This window comes from Balaenoptera musculus, chromosome 10 (genome assembly GCF_009873245.2).
Source record: "Balaenoptera musculus isolate JJ_BM4_2016_0621 chromosome 10, mBalMus1.pri.v3, whole genome shotgun sequence".
Lineage (NCBI taxonomy): Eukaryota > Metazoa > Chordata > Mammalia > Artiodactyla > Balaenopteridae > Balaenoptera > Balaenoptera musculus.
In genome coordinates, this window is record NC_045794.1 from 96,687,481 (window position 1) to 96,705,498 (window position 18,018).

The 18,018-nt window shown below is 39.2% G+C and overlaps 1 protein-coding gene across 1 annotated transcript in view; it reads left to right on the plus strand.

Moving 5' to 3' along the window:
* Positions 1–17,725, plus strand: part of XPNPEP3 (X-prolyl aminopeptidase 3) — a 58,621-nt gene extending 40,896 nt beyond the window's left edge. The window contains exons 6-10 of the mRNA XM_036864810.1: positions 15–128; positions 7,265–7,350; positions 14,504–14,684; positions 15,764–15,884; positions 17,377–17,725. Of these exons, the coding sequence (XP_036720705.1) occupies positions 15–128; positions 7,265–7,350; positions 14,504–14,684; positions 15,764–15,884; positions 17,377–17,543 (669 nt within the window). The 3' untranslated portion in view covers positions 17,544–17,725. The remainder of the gene's footprint in view (positions 1–14; positions 129–7,264; positions 7,351–14,503; positions 14,685–15,763; positions 15,885–17,376) is intronic.
* Positions 17,726–18,018: the final 293 nt, after the last annotated feature.

Genomic DNA, 18,018 nt, shown 5'->3' on the forward strand with positions numbered 1-18,018 from the left:
CTGTTGTTTTTCAGTTTGAATTTGAATGCCGGGCCCGTGGTGCAGACATCTTAGCCTACCCACCTGTGGTTGCTGGAGGTAATCGGTCAAACACTCTGCACTATGTGAAGAACAATCAACGCATCAAGGTACACAGATCCCCTTCAGTGCTGCTTCCTCTGGGTCCAGATGCCGTAGTAGAAAACTCTAACCTCATGGTCCCCTAACCTTCAGCTTTCACAAACTAACTGCTATTTATAAATCCCTTACAGACATGATCTCATTTGATCTGCACATTAGCAATGTGAGATAGGAACAATTATTAACATGCCTGTTTAATAGATGAGGTAATAAACTAAAAAATTAGGTAACTCATTAGTGTAGAGCCGACTATTCTAGTCTAAAGCCTCTGCTCATTTCATTAGATAAAACTCCTTTGCTAAGGACTTGTGGCAACAGTGGACCAAGCATATTTTGGGAGCAGACAGGTTTTACGACTATCTTGTTAGCTGTGAGGGAACTTATTTTTTATGGTTTTCTCCCCAAGTGACTATACAAGTAAAGAATCGTGTATTCCTTTATTAAGTCTATTTTTAATTATCTACTTTAATTTACAGTAAATTCAAAAAAATATATAGCAAACATAAATTATACAATATAATTTTTTTAATGAATACCCATGAACCAATGACTCAACTCAAGAGCCAGAACACTACCAATATGTTACATCTGCGTACGTACCCTTATGCTCTGGCACCCTACTGCCTCCCTCCCAAAGGTCACTAACCAGTGTCCTAAATTTTTGTTTGTCATTCTCTTGATTTTGTCAATAGTTTTATCACAAAGACATGATTCCCCACACAATATTAATTAGTTCTGCTTGTTTATGAAATATATAAAAATCATATATTGCTATATATAGTTTTGGGGACTCAAACTTTTCTTTTAATTCAAGTATGATAAGATAATACAAATTTTTTCTCAAGTATTTGTATCTATTTACACTCCTACCAGCAGTGTATAATTCTGTTGACCACATCCTTTCCATCCCCTGATATTATCAGACTTCTTAATTTTTGCCATTTTAGTTGGAATAAAACAGTATCTCATTGTGGTCTTAATTTCCATTACCTCAATTACCAGTGAAGTTAAGCATCTTTTCGTATCTTTGGCATTACTGCTTTCAACTTGCTAATGTGTTGTTTAGGATATTCTGATTTGTGTACATGAGTGAGATTGTCTTATAATTTTTCTCATACTGAATTTATGGTTTTCATTCAAGGTCAAACTAAACTCATAAAATGAATAGTTTATTTTTTAATATTGTAAAATGGTTTGAATTAATGTTTCTTGAAAATTGGGTAGAACTCTCCTGTGGAATTATTTGGGCCAGATATCTTTTGTGGGATTTTTAACTATGATTCAATTTCTTTAATATACTGAGGCTTTCTATTTCTTTCTTTTTATTTTTATTTATTTATTTATTTATTTTACATTTCTTATTGTAAAATGTAAGTACTGGAAAAGTACTTAAACCATAAAAGAATAGTTTAATGGGTAATTATAAAGTTAACACCCATGAGACCGTTACCCAGGTCAAGAAATAAAACATGTTGGCAAGCTACAGCCCTCTGGGCGAAATCCAGCCTGCCACTTTGTTTTTTAAATAAAGTTTTATTGGAACACAGTGGTTTCCACTCCTCCACCCCCACCCGCACCCCATGGCAGAGTTGAGTAGTTGCACCAGAGGCAGTACGGTCCACAAAACAAATATTATCTAGCCCTTTACAGGAAACACTTAACCCCTTAAATAGGACATTACTGTGTCCCTCCCACCCCCAAGAAGCTTTTCCACCATGTGGTCCTTCCCTCCCTGTGATAACTCCTTCTCTCCCTGATAGGGTAACACTCTCCCAATTTTGATGGTGATCATGTCTTTGCTTTTCTTTTTATTTTACAATTAATAAATAATGTAGTTTATATAGTTCGGTTTTGGTCATGTTTGAACTTTATGTATTTGAAATATTATGTCTGTGTCTTCTTTTGGACAACAGTATATTGTTGTATGCCGCTGTAGTTTGTTCATTGTAATTGCTGGAGTGTAGAATAGCAGGTAGAGCATGGTCTGTGAAGTTAAATGTATTTTCATAAGAATGCTAAGACATTATATTATGTGCTCTTTTTCACTCTTGTTTTCTCTCAACTGTACGGTGAAGTATCCCAGAGGCCTTATGACATGCAATATCACACCAAATTGAATGCAGAAGCAAATATGAGACTCCAGCTGTCTTCTATTTGTCTATGCTAGACAGAGATTTGCAAAAATGTAAAACAATGCCACTTTTCTAACTAAATATTTTTATTTAGAAAAATAGTTATTTTCATTAAAAATGTTATTTTAGCATGTAATTAATGGGTTTATTGTTATTTTTAAATGAATAAATATTATGAAATTTTCTCAGTTTGAATTTCTTAATGTGATAAATATCCATAGATGGATATTTATATATTTTCCAGGTTTTTACCATTATGAACAATGTTCTGTGAACATTCTTGTACATTATTCATGGTATGTAAGTTATCAAGGTTGCCTAAGAGACACCTAATAATGGAATTGCTGGGTCATAGGATATGCATATTTGCAACTTTCATAGAAAATGCCAGACATTTCCGAAGTGTTTTTATCAATTTATATTTCCATTCTTCCTGAGACAGTTTGGTAGATTATATTTTTGTACCATTTTGTCTAAGTTTTTAAAATTACTCGTAGTATTATCTTACATTTTAATCTTTTGTGTTTGTAGTAATGTACCCTTTTACATTCTTTTTTTCTTTTGTTTTTTGTTTGTTTGTTTTGTTTTCCATCTATGTACCTTTTTACATTCTTGATATCTTTGTTTGTTTGTTTATTTATTTATTTATTTATTTTTGGCTGCATTGGGTCCTTGCTTCTGTGTGTGGGCTTTCTCTAGTTGTGGCGAGCAGGGCTTACTCTTCGTTGTGATACACGTGCTTCTCATTGCAGTGGCTTCTCTTGTTGCGGAGCACAGACTCTAGGCACACAGGCTTCAGTAGTTGTGGCACGAGGACTCAGTAGTTGTGGCTTGTGCGCTCTAGAGCACAGGCTCAGTAGTTGTGGCTCGCGGGCTTAGTTGCTCCACAGCATGTGGGATCTTCCCAGACCAGGGCTCGAACCCGTGTCCCCTGCATTGGCAGGCGGATTCTTAACCACTGCACCACCAGGCAAGTCCCTTTTCTAATAAATCTTAATAGACAGTTTCTTTAAAAGTAAACATACAGGGCTTTCCTGGTGGCGCAGTGGTTGAGAATCTACCTGCCAATGCAGGGGACACGGGTTCGAGCCCTGGTCTGGGAAGATCCCACATGCCGCGGAGCAACTAAACCCGTGTGCCACAACTACTGAGCCTGTGCTCCGCAACAAGAGAGGCCGTGATACTGAGAGGCCCACGCACCGCGATGAAGAGTGGCCCCCGCTTGCCGCAACTAGAGAAAGCCCTCGCACAGAAACGAAGACCCAACACAGCCAAAAAATTAAATAAATAAATAAATAAATTAAGTAAGTAAGTAAGTAAACATACATGTTCTCTGTGAACCAGCAGTTTCTTTTTAGGTATTTTTCCAAGAAAAATGAAAACGTATGTCCAAAAAATGCCTTGTACAAGAATGTTGATAGCAAGTGAACTCATAATAGTCCAGGGGTCCATAACCAGGATATTAGATATGGAAATTACCGTGTGGTATATCCTTGAGATAAAAAGGAGCAAACTACAGCACTGCCAACAGCATGAATGATCTCAAAAGCATTACGCTGAATAAATAAGCCAGACACAAGAAAATTACAAACTATATGATTTTATTTGTATGAAGTTCTGAAATAAGCAAAACTAATCTATGGTGATAGGAATCGGATCAGTGGTTGCTTCTGATGGGGTGTTGACTGGGTAGGGCCATGAGAGTGTGGTTACATGGGTGTATACGTTTGACAAAACAGACTTAATTCTGTATACTTAAGATCTGTGCAAAGAAATCTCAGCAGAGGTTTGTGGGTTTTTATTAGTCTTTTAAAACCAACTTCACTCCCGCATGCCTCAGGGAAGATCCCGCGTACCGCAACTAAGACCCAACGCAGCCAAAAATAAAATAAATAAATAAATAATAATTTTTTAAATAAATAAGTAAAAATACTAAAAAAAAAAAACTGCACTCATTAATGCTATTTTGTCTTTGTTTATTATCTCATCACACGGTGCCCTGGCCTTTGTTAATTTCACTCTTCTACTCTTTGTGTTTATTCTCTTGTTCTTTTTTTAATCTTCTTAAATTAGATGCTAAACTCTTTTTTCTGGCCGTGACACATGGCTTATGGGATCTTAGTTCCCGGACCAGGGGTCAAACCTGGGCCCCCTGCAGTGAAAGCACTGGGTCCTAACCACTGGACCACCAGGGAATTCCCTAAACTCATTAATTTTCATCCTTTCTTCTGTTCTAATTATAATTATTTAAGGATTAATATTTCACTTTCATTATATTCCATGTGTTTTTTTCATTATATTCCACTGTTTCTTTTTGCTTTTGCTGCATTAAGATTTTTTTCTTTGGTATTTCTCAGTTTTATTATATTTCTAAATACGAATTTATCATATATTATAAACAATAAATGTAATGCGCTGTTTAAAATAATAATGAGAAAATGAACAACCATGTATTCACCATCAAGGATAAGAAGATCATTGCTTATACCTTAGTAGTCCCTTGGGCAATCTGAAGCACATCTCCCTTTCTGTCTCCTACCATCTTGACGTTTGTTTTAACCTTTTTTTTTGTTTTTCTTCATAGTTTTACCACCAGTGTACCTATTCCTAAACAATATAGTATTCATCCTTGAAAAACTAGAGAATAAACACAAATCTAGCTTTACAGGGAGAGAGACATATTGCCATTATTAGATGAAGTGACCCAAATAAGAAATAAGAGAAAATAGTCAAAAACTTCTAGGTCATAGTCTGGCTTCAGTTATCTGAAACTTTTCAACTTAGTGGGCAGGGTCATCAAGAAGCCATGAGGAATGCAGAGGACTGTTGGGGCATCTGGAAGGACTCTGTCATGGACCGGCTGGTAGGCATCTGGCAGAGATCTAGTCAGAGACAGCAGGCTGCCCTGTGGTTCTGCCTCTCAGCTCACCACGGCTACATCTAGCTGTCAGGAACAGGTCAAAGCAGAGCCCCCTTCTAACAGAGTTTGTGTAGATTTACCTGCATGTTGATCTTTCCTTCTTGCATCTTAGATGGCCTTTCTGGGATCACCTTCCTTCTACCTGAAGAACATCCTTTAGATGAAGGTGTGTAGCTGATAAACTTTTTCTACTTTTGTTTAGCCAAAACATCTTTATTTCATTCTCATTCTTGAAAGATGGCTATGCTGAGGAAAACCATCCTAGATTGACAGTTATTTTCAGTCATCAATTTTAATAGATTATACCCCTTTCTTCTGACTTTCAGTGTTGCTGATTTTAAAGTATAATAATTATCATTCCTTTATGAAGTTTCTTTTTGCTTTTTCTGCATTAAGATTTCTTTTTCTTTGGTATTTCTCAGTTTTATTATATATCTAAATACAAATCTATTTTTACATGTCCTCATTATGATACCTCTGCTTCCTGAATCTGTAGATTCATGTCTTCATCAGTTCTAGGAAATTCTCAGACATTATTTCTTCAGATATCATCTCTCCTACATTCTCTCTGTTCACTCCTTCAAGGTCTTCAGTTAGATGTATGTTAAACCTCTTTTCTGTTTCCAATAGCTAATGTTTCTTTCATTTTACATTTGCCTTGTCTGTCTGTGTCATACTCTAGGGGATTTTGGTAGGTCTGTCTTCCAGGAAACTAAATTTTCTCTTCATTTGTCTAACCTACTACTTCAGCCATCCACTGAGTATTTTATTTCAGCAGTTGTTTTTATTTCCATTTGGTTCCCTTCAAATCCACAGTTATTCTCAATTGTCTCTTGTTGCTTGTTATCCTTTGTGATTCCATTTTTTATCCCTTTAAACATTTCATAATAGCAATTCTGTATCTGATAACTCCATTGTGTGGAATTCTGGAAGATCTAAATTTGGTATTTGTTGTTCCTGCTGACTCTCACTCACAGTGACCTACTGCCTCCTGTGCTTGACAGCCTTTGGTTGTGAGCTCATATTTGCTTGTTGTTATTTTTGGGAAATTATGCAATCCCAAATTTGGGTGCTATTTCCTCTAAATGTTATTTGCATATGCTTTTGCCAGAAGTGAAGTGGGTCCTAATGACCTGGGGCCCTGTTATCCCCTGTGAGTGTCCTGGGTTAATGCAGGAATCTCCACTTCATCTTCCCCACTTTGCAACACCTTCTTTCCTATATACTGTAACACTTAACCTTATCACTACTCAGCTCTAGTTTCAGTTCTGGGTTGTTTTTATACAAGAAAAAAAGTCTTTAAGATGTCTCTTATATGATGTAATGTCAACATTTCATAAAATATATTTTTGTCCAGGATCTAGTTGTTATCTAAAATTTATTCTATCATTTTTCCAGAAACAAAAACCACATTCATTATTCTTGCCATTATTATACATGTACTTATTTGACCATTATTCTACTATGTGCCAAGTTCTGTGCTTATTTAGATATGATTAAGATATGGCCCGTCTTCAAGGGCATAAATAGAAAATTTCACTATAACATGACAAGTAGTAAAAGAGAGATGTACCCAAAGTTTTTTGGTTTTTTGGTTTTTTGGTTTGGTTTTTGTTTGGGGTTTGTTTGTTTGTTTGTTTTCCCCCCACATGTATTTTGATGGAGAGCAGAAGGGGAAGTGATATTCTAAAGTTAAATGGTTACAGGTAATTATATTTGAGTAAAGGCCCTGGATACCAACCTATATAGGATTTTTTTAATTAATAGTGATAATGGTAATATTTATGATGTTAATAAATCATAAATGCTAATGCTTACACCTAGTAATTCAAACCCAAGCACTCTGGTTCCAGAGCCAATGCACTTAACCACTCTACAGTACCATCGTTCTTGAGCCAGTGTGAATTCATATGAAAAACTTAGATGCTGTTTCTTGTGAGAAGGAACCAGAGAAGATTAGTCTCCTTTAAAGTAGAGTTTTTGTTTTGTTTTGTTTTTTATAAAATGAAAGGCATGAAGAGTTTAAATTAGAAGAAGAAACAACTGACAGTCATTAAGTCACCTACTTTTATCTGTCTTACTTTTGTTCCAGGATGGGGAAATGGTGCTGCTGGATGGAGGTTGTGAGTCTTCTTGCTATGTGAGTGACATCACTCGTACCTGGCCTGTCAATGGCAGGTAGGGCTTCCACAGATCCCACTGCTTCTTAGGAGTATGAGTTAGAATATGGATATATTTGGAATAAAGGACTAAAGAAATATACAGTTTCCCTCTAGCTCACATTAACTGCCTTTACAAAGCTCCTGATTATTTTCTAAGACTGTTTTATTCATCATATCAAGGTTCAGGCACCTAAAAACACCTAGTTAACATGTGTGCACACACATTTTTTAAAAACAAATTTAAGTTTTAATTTCTGAGTACAAAGATAATATTTAGGTTATGGTAGAATAGTTTGGCCAGATTAACCCTCCACAGATAACGATTATAGAATCTGGACAAAATATTAAAAACAAGTATTTGAAGGCACTAGAGAGCTTCCTAAAAGCCTGCAGAAACTGCAGCGTAAGTCTGTCCTTGAAAGAAGAGCTATAATGGGTTAGATGTAAGTGGTTAGAGTTTTTTGCTTGAGGGCACTCCCCAATCCACACAGCTTGGGCAGCAAGAAGCCACAGCCTTATTGGCCTAAGGTGTCAAAGGACAGAATTAGATACTAGCAAGGAACCAGAAAGATGGGGGGAAATCCTGAAAGAGAGGGTACTGCAAAAAAGGGTGAGGTCCAAAATCTGCATATAAAATATTCCAAAATCCTTGGCTGATCACTACATTATATTCTAGGGTGAGATCCCAGGAGGCTCAGCAAAATACTGGCAGCCAGAATTTGAATGGACTGAACAGAGATTTTAGTTGCTTCCCACTAAGAGCAGAGCTTGCAGTTTGAATCCAGCCAAGTTAACAAAATCACTCTTCAGAAGAACATAACAGAATTTTAGAATCTCTACATTGTATCATTCATAATTTCTACTGTTCATTTTAAAAAATCACTAGACATAAGAAGAATCAGGAAAATGTGACCCATAATCAAGAAAAATATAGTCAATAAAAACAGATCCTAAATAACCCTCATATTACAATTAGCAGATGAGGACTTTAAGGCAGCTAACAATAGCTGTGCTCAAGGAGTTAAAGGAAGATATAAGTGTAATGTGTGAACAGATAGAGACTCTCAGTAAGAAACCAAAAACTATAAAAAGAATCAGGGATTCTGGAGAGATGGCAGCAAATAATAGTTTTTCAGTCTTTCTGAATTTTCAAATAAGAATAGAACAACTAGGTAGTGACTGGTACCCCAAACACCAGGTAATGGGGTATCACTAAAATCTCAAAATACAAACAGTTATGAACACATTATGTACAACCACAAGACCTGGGTGGTATCAGTATCTGTGTGGAAGGAGAAGGAAGCAGCAATGGCGGGGGAGGCTAACTGACAGACCTGAAAACAGGAGAACCCCAAAATAACCAACAGCTATTCACAGTCAGGATGATGAGCCAATTTCAGAACAGAAGCTGAAAACGGGAAGGATTTGCCAATCCAGTGGCCCAAGAAAGTCTGAAGGTGCTGGGCTCCCCTAGGACAGGGACTCACACTTAAGAGAAACTGCTGGAAGTAGAACAGAAATTGAGCAGTTTAGGAACTAAAGAGAGGAAGGAATGAGATGATCCAAATCAAAGAGGGGGGAAAGGGAGTCCCCTGGCAGTCCAGTAGTTAGGACTTGGCACTTTCACTGCCGTGGTCCAGGTTCAATCCCTGGTCGGGGGAAAAGATCCCGAGGGCCATGCAGTGCCGCCCAATAAATAAATAAATAAAACCAAAGTGAGGGAGAGGAACTAAACCAGGAAAGATCTGAAACAAGCTGCCTTATTTTTTTTTTTTAAAGTATTTGTTTTTATTTATTTATTTATTTATGGCTGTGTTGGGTCTTCGTTTCTTTGCGAGGGCTCTCCCCAGTTGTGGCAAGCGGGGGCCGCTCTTCATCGCGGTGTGCAGGCCTCTCACTATCGCGGCCTCTCTTGTTGAGGAGCACAGGCTCCAGACGCGCAGGCTCAGTAATTGTGGCTCACGGGCCCAGCTGCTCCACGGCACGTGGGATCTTCCCAGGCCAGGGCTCGAACCCGTGTTCCCTGCATTGGCAGGCAGATTCTCAACCACTGTGCCACCAGGGAAGCCCCAGCTGCCTTATTTTTTACCACTACACCAAAACAACAGAAGATTACACTCTGAAGTTAAATCTTTTATAAATCCTGCCTTATTCTAAAAGTAAAGGAAATTAATTTCGTATAAAATAAGCAATTAAAAAAGCATCTAGGGGACTTCCCTGGAGGTCCAGTGGTTAAGACTCCATGCTTCCACTGTAGGGGGCGCAGGTTTGATCCCTGGTCAGGGAACTAAGACCCCGCATGCTGCTCAACACGGCCAAAAAAAAAAAAGCTTCTAGGTTAAATCTCATAAAAAGTTATTAAAAGCAAAAGGAGAATAAGGAGCAGAATAACATCCCTACAGAAATGAAAGCATGCCAGAAAGACATGACTACAAAATAGATCAAAACAATGCCCTTTTGTTTTAAAACAAGCTAAAAATTTTTAAAGCAAATCATTCAAAACATGAAAAAACAACATATATCAGAATTAGAAAATCTTGGTAATAAAGTGACAAACTCAGAAAAGAATTAGAAATAAATTTAAAATCACTTCAGGGGCTTCCCTGGTGGCGCAGTGGTTAAGAATCTGCCTGCCAATGCAGGGGACACGGGTTCGAGCCCTGGTCCGGGAAGATCCTACATGCCACGGAGCAACCAAGCCCGTGTGCCACAACTACTGAGCCTGTTCTCTAAAGCCCACGAGCCACAACTACTGAGCTTGAGTGCCACAACTACTGAAGCCTGCACACCTAGAGACCGTGCTCTGCAACAAGAGAAGCCACCGCAAATGAGAAGCCCACACATCGCAACGAAGAGTAGCTCCCGCTTGCTGCAACTAGAGAAAGCCTGTGCGCAGCAATGAAGACCCAACACAGCCAAAAATTTAAAAAATTTTTTAAAAATAGGCAAAGAGTTAGAACATACACATGAAGGAAGCCCTGAAGAAGAAAACCAAAGCAAGGGAACAGAACAAATACTAAAAACTATAATTTAAAATTTTCCTGAAAAAAGAAAATTGAAACTACCTTAGACAGAGCACACTACGTACCTGAGAATATCAGCCCAGAAAAAAACAACACCAAGACGTAGTCTAGTAAAATTCTGAACCTGCAAGGAAAAGAAAAATTCTTTTGGGGATCTAGAAAAAAAGAGCACACTGTTTATGAAGGAAAGGAAACTAGACTGTTATCAGACTTTTCAAAAGCCAAGCTTTATGAAAGAAGAAAATAGCATAGCGTATTGAAGATGCTCAGAGAACAAAAGTGTGAGCCAAAGATTTTATCTGCAGCAAAAGAAACTTTCAGCCAGAAAGGGTACAGATCATTAGGTGCGAACTTAAGGAACATTACTCCCATGAATCTGCTGGAGCTGTGTGATCAGGAAAGAGGATATCACTGTAAACCCTACAGATATCAAAAGGATAATAAGATAATATGTGGGGCTTCCCTGGTGGTGCAGTGGTTGAGAATCTGCCTGCCAATGCAGGGGACACAGGTTCGAGCCCTGGTCTGGGAAGATTCCACGTGCCGCGGAGCAACTAGGCCCGTGAGCCACAATTACTGAGCCTGCGCGTCTGGAGCCTGTGCCCCGCAACAAGAGAGGCCGCGATAGTGAGAGGCCCGCGCACCGCAATGAAGAGTGGCCCCCGCTTGCCGCAACTAGAGAAAGCCCTCGCACAGAAACGAAGACCCAACACAGCCATAAATAAATAAATAAATAAAACCCAAAAGTTAAAAAAACAAACAAACAAAAAAACCTACTTTGAAACCTCCGAAAATTTGCAAGAATAGTAACAACATATGTTCTTCCCCTAAATGCTCCATTTAACATTTAAAAAAAATAAAATAAAATAAGATAATATGTGAACAACTATGTGTATTCATCATTGTTAGTCATTGAGGAAAAGCCATGTTAAACCTCTGCACATCCACTAGAATGGCTGAAATTAAAGAGACCAACCATACCAAGTGTTGGCAGTGGTGCAGTGCAACGGGAACAAAAAGACTTGTACAAGAATATTCATAACAGTTTTATTCACAGTAGCCAAAAACTGGAAATGACCTAAATGTCCATCAGCAAGAGAATGAATACACAAATTGTGGACTATTCATACAAGGGAATACCACTCAGCAATAAACAGGGAACAAACTACTGATCAAAATAACACCATGGACATTATTCTTAATGAAGGAAGTTCAACACAAAAGAGTACATATTGTCTAATTCCATTTATATGACATGCTAGAATAGGCAAAACTAAGGTGAAAATAATCAGAACAGTGTTTCCCTCTCGAGGTGGGGGTATTGATTAGAAATAGACATGAGGAACTTCCACGACGGGGATGGCAATGTTCTGTGTCATAGGGATATGGACCTGGATCAGAGTTCTCCAGAGAAACAGCCAGTGGGATATATTATGTATGTATGCATATGTAGGTAGGTCGGTTGGTTGATGATCGATTGATTTTAAAGAACTGGCTCATGTGATCATGGGGATTGGCATTTCTGAATTTCGGAGGGCAGAACTGCAGGCTGGAAACTCAAGCAAAAGTTGATGTTGCAGTCTTGAGGCAGAATTCTTTCTCCAACATAGCCAAGTAGTTCTGGTATTTGAATTCATTTAGTTCAGGCTACCTTTTGATCCATGTTTCAGCCAACCAACCAAATAAACCGTTAGAGCCTTTCTGAGCCCTCAAGCTTCAGCATTGAATCCAGAATCTCTCCTTAGTGGACCCCTATCAATAAATTCAGCCTGATCCAACTTTATGTTCCTTCCACCATTAGCCAACACATGAACATCCATTTCTATACATATTCCCAGATTTTTGTCTATATAAATAGGAAAAATCGTGCAGTTCTTTTTGGATTATAGCGCATCTCGTCATGGGTCACACTTTGTACCTAAACTTTTTGGGACCTACTGGGAGTAACGTCTAGTTGTGGGTCTAGAAGCAACTACCAAGGCAGCTGCCTCTGGGGAGATACCTGTAGGTTCTCAGTCAAAACAGGGTTGACCTCCTCAGACAGGGGTAGAAGGGCTGCTTCTCCAAGCGAAGATGACTCAGCAGAACTTAGGGGTTCAGTGTCCCCAGCTTCATCACCATCAGCACATCCATTTGTCAGAATTGTAGAGCTCGGATTTGTACATTTCAGTGTATATAAAATTTACATTAGAAAAAGAATTGTTAAAAAATGTTTAGTAATACTGAGATGGGGTGGAGCATGGTTATACTCAGCAATGATACAAAGGTAACAGTGTTGATGATGGCTGAACCCGGGAGATGGGTGTGTAGGTTTTCATTATAGCACTACCTTGCTGACTTTAACCATTCTTATTAGGGGACATTTAGATTGTATCTATTATAATTATTTTTAAAATCACAGTGAACATTTTTGTATATTCAGCTTTTTTTGAATTTCAAATATTTTGTCAGGATGGCTTCTTAGAGCAGAATTACAAACTTAAATTTTATGAGCACCTTTAAGGCCTTTGATTTAACTGGCTGTACTAATTTACAATTCCATCAACAATGTATAGGGACTTCCCTGGTGGCGCAGTGGTTAAGAATCCACCTGCCAATGCAGAGGACATAGGTTCGAGCCCTGGTCTGGGAAGATCCCACATGCCGCGGAGCAACTAAGCCCGTGCGCCACAACTACTGAGCCCAAGCGCCTAGAGCCCGTGCTCCGCAGCAAGAGAAGCCACCGCAGTGAGAAGCCCACACACCACAGCGAAGAGTAGCCCCCATTTGCCACAACTTAGAGAAAGCCCACGTGCAGCAACGAAGACCCAACGCAGCCAAAAATAAAATAAGTTAATTTTTTTTTAAATGTATTAAAAACACGTATTATATACCACCCCAGCTTGGTTTTTTTCCCTCATTTTCCCCCATTATTGATGAAGAAATTATTATACTAAGGACACTTGGAAACTAGTAAGTTATTAGTAGCCAAAGTATTTTTTTTTAAACACATACATTTTATTTATTTATTTTATAAATTAATGTATTTTACTTTATTTTTGGCTGCGTTGGGTCTTCAGGTTGCTGTGTGCGGGTTTTCTCTAGTTGCGGCGAGCGGGAGCTAATCTTCATTGCGGTGCTCGGGCTTCTCATTTGCGATGGCTTCTCTTGTTGCGGAGCACTGGCTCTAGGTGCATGGGCTTCAGTAGTTGCGGCACGCGGACTCAGTAGTTGTGGTTTGCGGGCTCTAGAGCGCAGGCTCAGTAGTTGTGGCACGTGGGTTTAATTGCTCTGCAGCATGTGGGCTCTTCGCGGACCAGGCTCAAACCCGTGTCCTCTGCATTGGCAGGCGGATTCTTAACCACTGCGCCACCAGGGAAGTCCCATAGCCAAAGTATTGATTAGTTTATCCCATGACATCTGCTTTGCCTATAAGTGGATCCTTAGGCTCTGTTTTTTTTTTGTTTGGTTGGTTGGTTTTTGTTTGTGTTTTTTTAATGGTAAAAAAAAAAAAATGGAGAGGATCAAGAGTAAGCCTGATCTGGCCCTCTGACTGCATTCATGGCTGGGTGCATCTTTTTTTTTTTTAAGTCTGTCATTTTTATTAATTAATTAACTTATTTATTTTTGGCTGTGTTGGGTCTTCGTTTCTATGTGAGGGCTTTCTCTAGTTGCGGCAAGCGGGGGCCACTCTTCATCGCGGTGCGCAGGCCTCTCACTATCGCGGCCTCTCTTGTCATGGAGCACAGGCTCCAGACACGCAGGCTCAGTAGTTGTGGCTCACAGGCCTAGTTGCTCCGCGGCATGTGGGATCTTCCCAGACCAGGGCTTGAACCCGTGTCCCCTGCATTGGCAGGCAGATTCTCAACCCCTGCGCCACCAGGGAAGCCCATGGCTGGGTGCATCTTTTAGCCTCACTCCGTGTCTGTCAGCTGACCATTTGAAGGAGAGATTGTTGTTGCTGCCCCAGCTTGAAGGGTCATTGCTCTTCCTGTTGAGCATCTAGGCATGACTGAGGTCCTGTCATTAATGATATACTGGTACTGACTAAATATCAACAATGCCCCATCATCATTGCCTTGGAGTTTTTCTAATCAAACTTAGAAGCAAACTTCCTACAATATCAGAGAGTTCCAAATTCGAGTTCTTGGGTTTTCCTGTCCCCAGGTTCACGGCACCTCAGGCAGAACTCTATGAAGCTGTTCTAGAAGTCCAGAAAGATTGTCTGACCCTCTGCTCCCCTGGAACAAGCTTGGATAACATCTACAGCATGATGCTAACACTGATAGGACAGAAGCTTAAAGAGTTGGGGATCATGAAGAACATTAAGGAAAATAATGCCTTCAAGGTACTTCACTTCCTTTGGCCCCATTTCTTAAGAACACCTGACATGCTGCTTAGTTTTTATCCTATGTAAAGCTAATTAGATTTAGAAATGGTGTTTGTGATTCTTCACCAGTAAGAGGGACTTTTTTTGAACATGGATTAAAACAAAAGGTGCAGTACTTATTTCTACCAGAAGATGGCAGCACATCTGGTTCATTGCATACTGTGTAACTAGCTCAGTCTTCAGAAAACAAAATGAAGTCTGGTACAGACAGGGTGGAAGAGGACGTAAAACGGAGGAGAGGTTAACTCTTAATTCTTTTGTAGTGATTTTGAAAAGGTAGGGGTCGAAGGGGAGAGTGTTTCTTGCTTCAGTAACATTGTTGAGACTTTTAACAATATCCTCAGTTGCCATGTTTAGTGAATTTCATCTGCATCCAAAATGTGATGGTGTTCAATAGAAATTTAAAGCCTCAGCTTTAAATTAAATGGCATGTGACCATGCCAGGTGGTCAAACGAAACAGACCAGTAAGGCATCTCCTAGCTCCAAGTTTAGGCTGCCAGGGTTTCTTTTATCAATAGGAAAAAAGCTATAAATTCCTCCTGTTCATGCCAACAGATCTTTAATCAACGGATAGAAATATCCAAGCTAGTAAATGCCTAATAATTACTGTGTTACATGGTGTTTCATACCTACTCCACAAGTTGCTGTGAGATACTTAGGGTCTCCAGAGTAGCCTTCCTAAGAGGGACATGCAAACATTGAAAAGAGAACTATTCTAACATAATTATCTTCCCTCCCCCAAGAAAAGAGATTTTCATTTGCCATAGTCATTACTGGGCTTACCCCAGTTAGCATGTGTGTAGTATATTAAATTGTAAGAATAGAAATGTGGATTAGTTAGAATGCTGTTGGCAGAATTGCGTACAAGAGGTGGCAGTTTTCAAGTCTCTTAAGCATTAGCCCGAGGATAGGTGAAACAAGTGGCAGAACTGGGGGCAGGAGGCAGTATTAACACATATCTCACGGCGTTATATATGCCCAACTTTCCCCTTAAGGGGTCATTGCTCTAATAACACTGAGGTAATATCTTTTCCAGGCTGCTCGAAAATACTGCCCACATCATGTTGGCCATTACCTCGGGATGGATGTCCACGACACTCCAGACATGCCCCGCTCCCTCCCTCTGCAGCCTGGTGTGGTAATCACAGTGGAGCCAGGTAAGGGGAGGTGCTAGCAGCCTCTGATCCCTTGGGACATGTAATTCTAGTGTTAGATAGAAAGGTAAACACTTTATTTTTACCTGAACGAATGTAATTAAATTAGAAGAGACAGGAAAATGAATCTCTCCAGTGTAGAAGGGAACTTTATTTTAGATTTTTCTTGAGCTTTTTTATTTCACATCACACAATTTGTTTAATTTGACTTCTCCAATAAACAACAGATGGGGAATACTTTCGATCAGTAGATATTAAGAAATAAATCTTTTTTTTAACCCTGCCTTTGCCAGGGCCAGTTTGTACTAGTCCTTCCCGTCATCTTGGTGGGCTGCTGACACTTGTGAAGCCCCTGGCGCTTTTCTGCAGAGACACTCAGACTCCCCATGTTCTCAGTTGCATCTCCTCTGCATTGAACTGCCTGCATTATTCCACTTTTTAGTATCCAGATCCTTTCTTCTAAGCTTCAGAGAGAGCTGGCAGTCTAATGGTTCTCCAGCTTGAATGATGCTGGATGTTGGGCAGGATTCAGTAGAAAAGTGGTGGCCGCGGTGGAGTGTGAAGATTGATATTACCAGTCAGTTTTAAACATCGATGCTGCTTCTGTCATGAAAGCAGATCTCAATCTTAGATTTCAAGTGTTTTCACCTCTAAATTATGTAAGTTATAGTTGGGACACATCTTTTATGCCACCCTTTAAGTCCAGGCATATGTTGCTGTCTGTGACCTTACGTACCGTTAAGTCCAATCTAGTTGGCGCTTCCTTAGACTTAGACTACATTTTCCTTTGCTGGTCTTTTTCTTCTTATCACAGAACAGCATCTGTGAGTACTGAGAAGGAAGTTTACAGTTTCTTTAATATGAAAAGACCTGGTGTCTGTCTGACTTCATGATTAGAAAGGGAACCTTGGTCTCTTAGAATTTTTCAAACGTTCATTAAGGTCTTCCTTTTTCCCTCTTTACATCATGTACACGTCAGTTACATTTATGACTTATTTGAGTATTTCTGCAGCTTCTGGTTGTTGAGGCTAATAATCTCTAAGTAAGTGTTTTTTAAATACATTTTAAAATGCCTAAGTCTTTATTTTAGCAAAGTGCCCTTTTTCCAGTGTACTGTTAGGCAAAGAAAGAATGCATTTATATAATCTACTGGGTCCCAGCATATATTGACATACTCATAAATTAAGTAACTTTAGTGGCCCATTTGAGTCATTAGAATGTGACAGAATCATGATCAACATTATTGTAGTTGTATAGATCTTGTAGTCTAATATACAAAATAACTATAATAATAGTTCTAGTAATGATAGGCAACATTTACTGACCATTTATGTACCAGACATTTTTATATATATTATCTCATTTAATCTCCACATTTCTATTAGGTAGGTACTGTTAGGATCCCAACTTTATAGAGGTTAACTTACTTGCCCCAAATCATCCAGTTACTGCCATTTATGAGTAGAATGTTCTGCTTCTTTTCTCTACTTCTCAGGTATTTATATTCCGGAGGATGACAAAGATGCCCCTGAGAGGTTCCGTGGTCTTGGTGTACGAATTGAGGATGATGTAGTGGTAACTGAGGACTCACCTCTCATCCTTTCTGCAGATTGTCCCAAAGAGATGAATGACATCGAACAGATATGCAGTAGGGCCTCTTGACCCTCACTGTGGCCCACATGCATCTCAGGTTCAGAAGGGGTGGACGTTGGCCTCTGTGCACATGTGCTTTCTGGGGGTCTCTGTGTGGACATTTATACACGTGTCCCACTGGGGAGCGCAGCAGCTGTATGAGTGTATGTAATTGTGTATGTGGTCTTTCTTGTTTTATGTAGCTAGAAATCTGGGAAATTGAGTTTTTGGATTGTATGTTACTGCAACTTTAGTAACATTAATTCTGTAGAATTAATGACTCTGACAAGTTTAGTTTTAAGATGTAAAGAAAGATCTTGGTTACATATGTCCACGCATCCCAGTTAGCACATGGAGAAAATTCTCTGCTTCTCTCCAGGTCCTTCCCCTTCTGCACTTTTCCTGAGATCCACCTTATATCATAAGATTTTTGTGTAATGCCTATATATTTTGAGCCAATCACCAAGGTCTTTGCCTACACTGAAAACCACCCGTCAGTGATTGT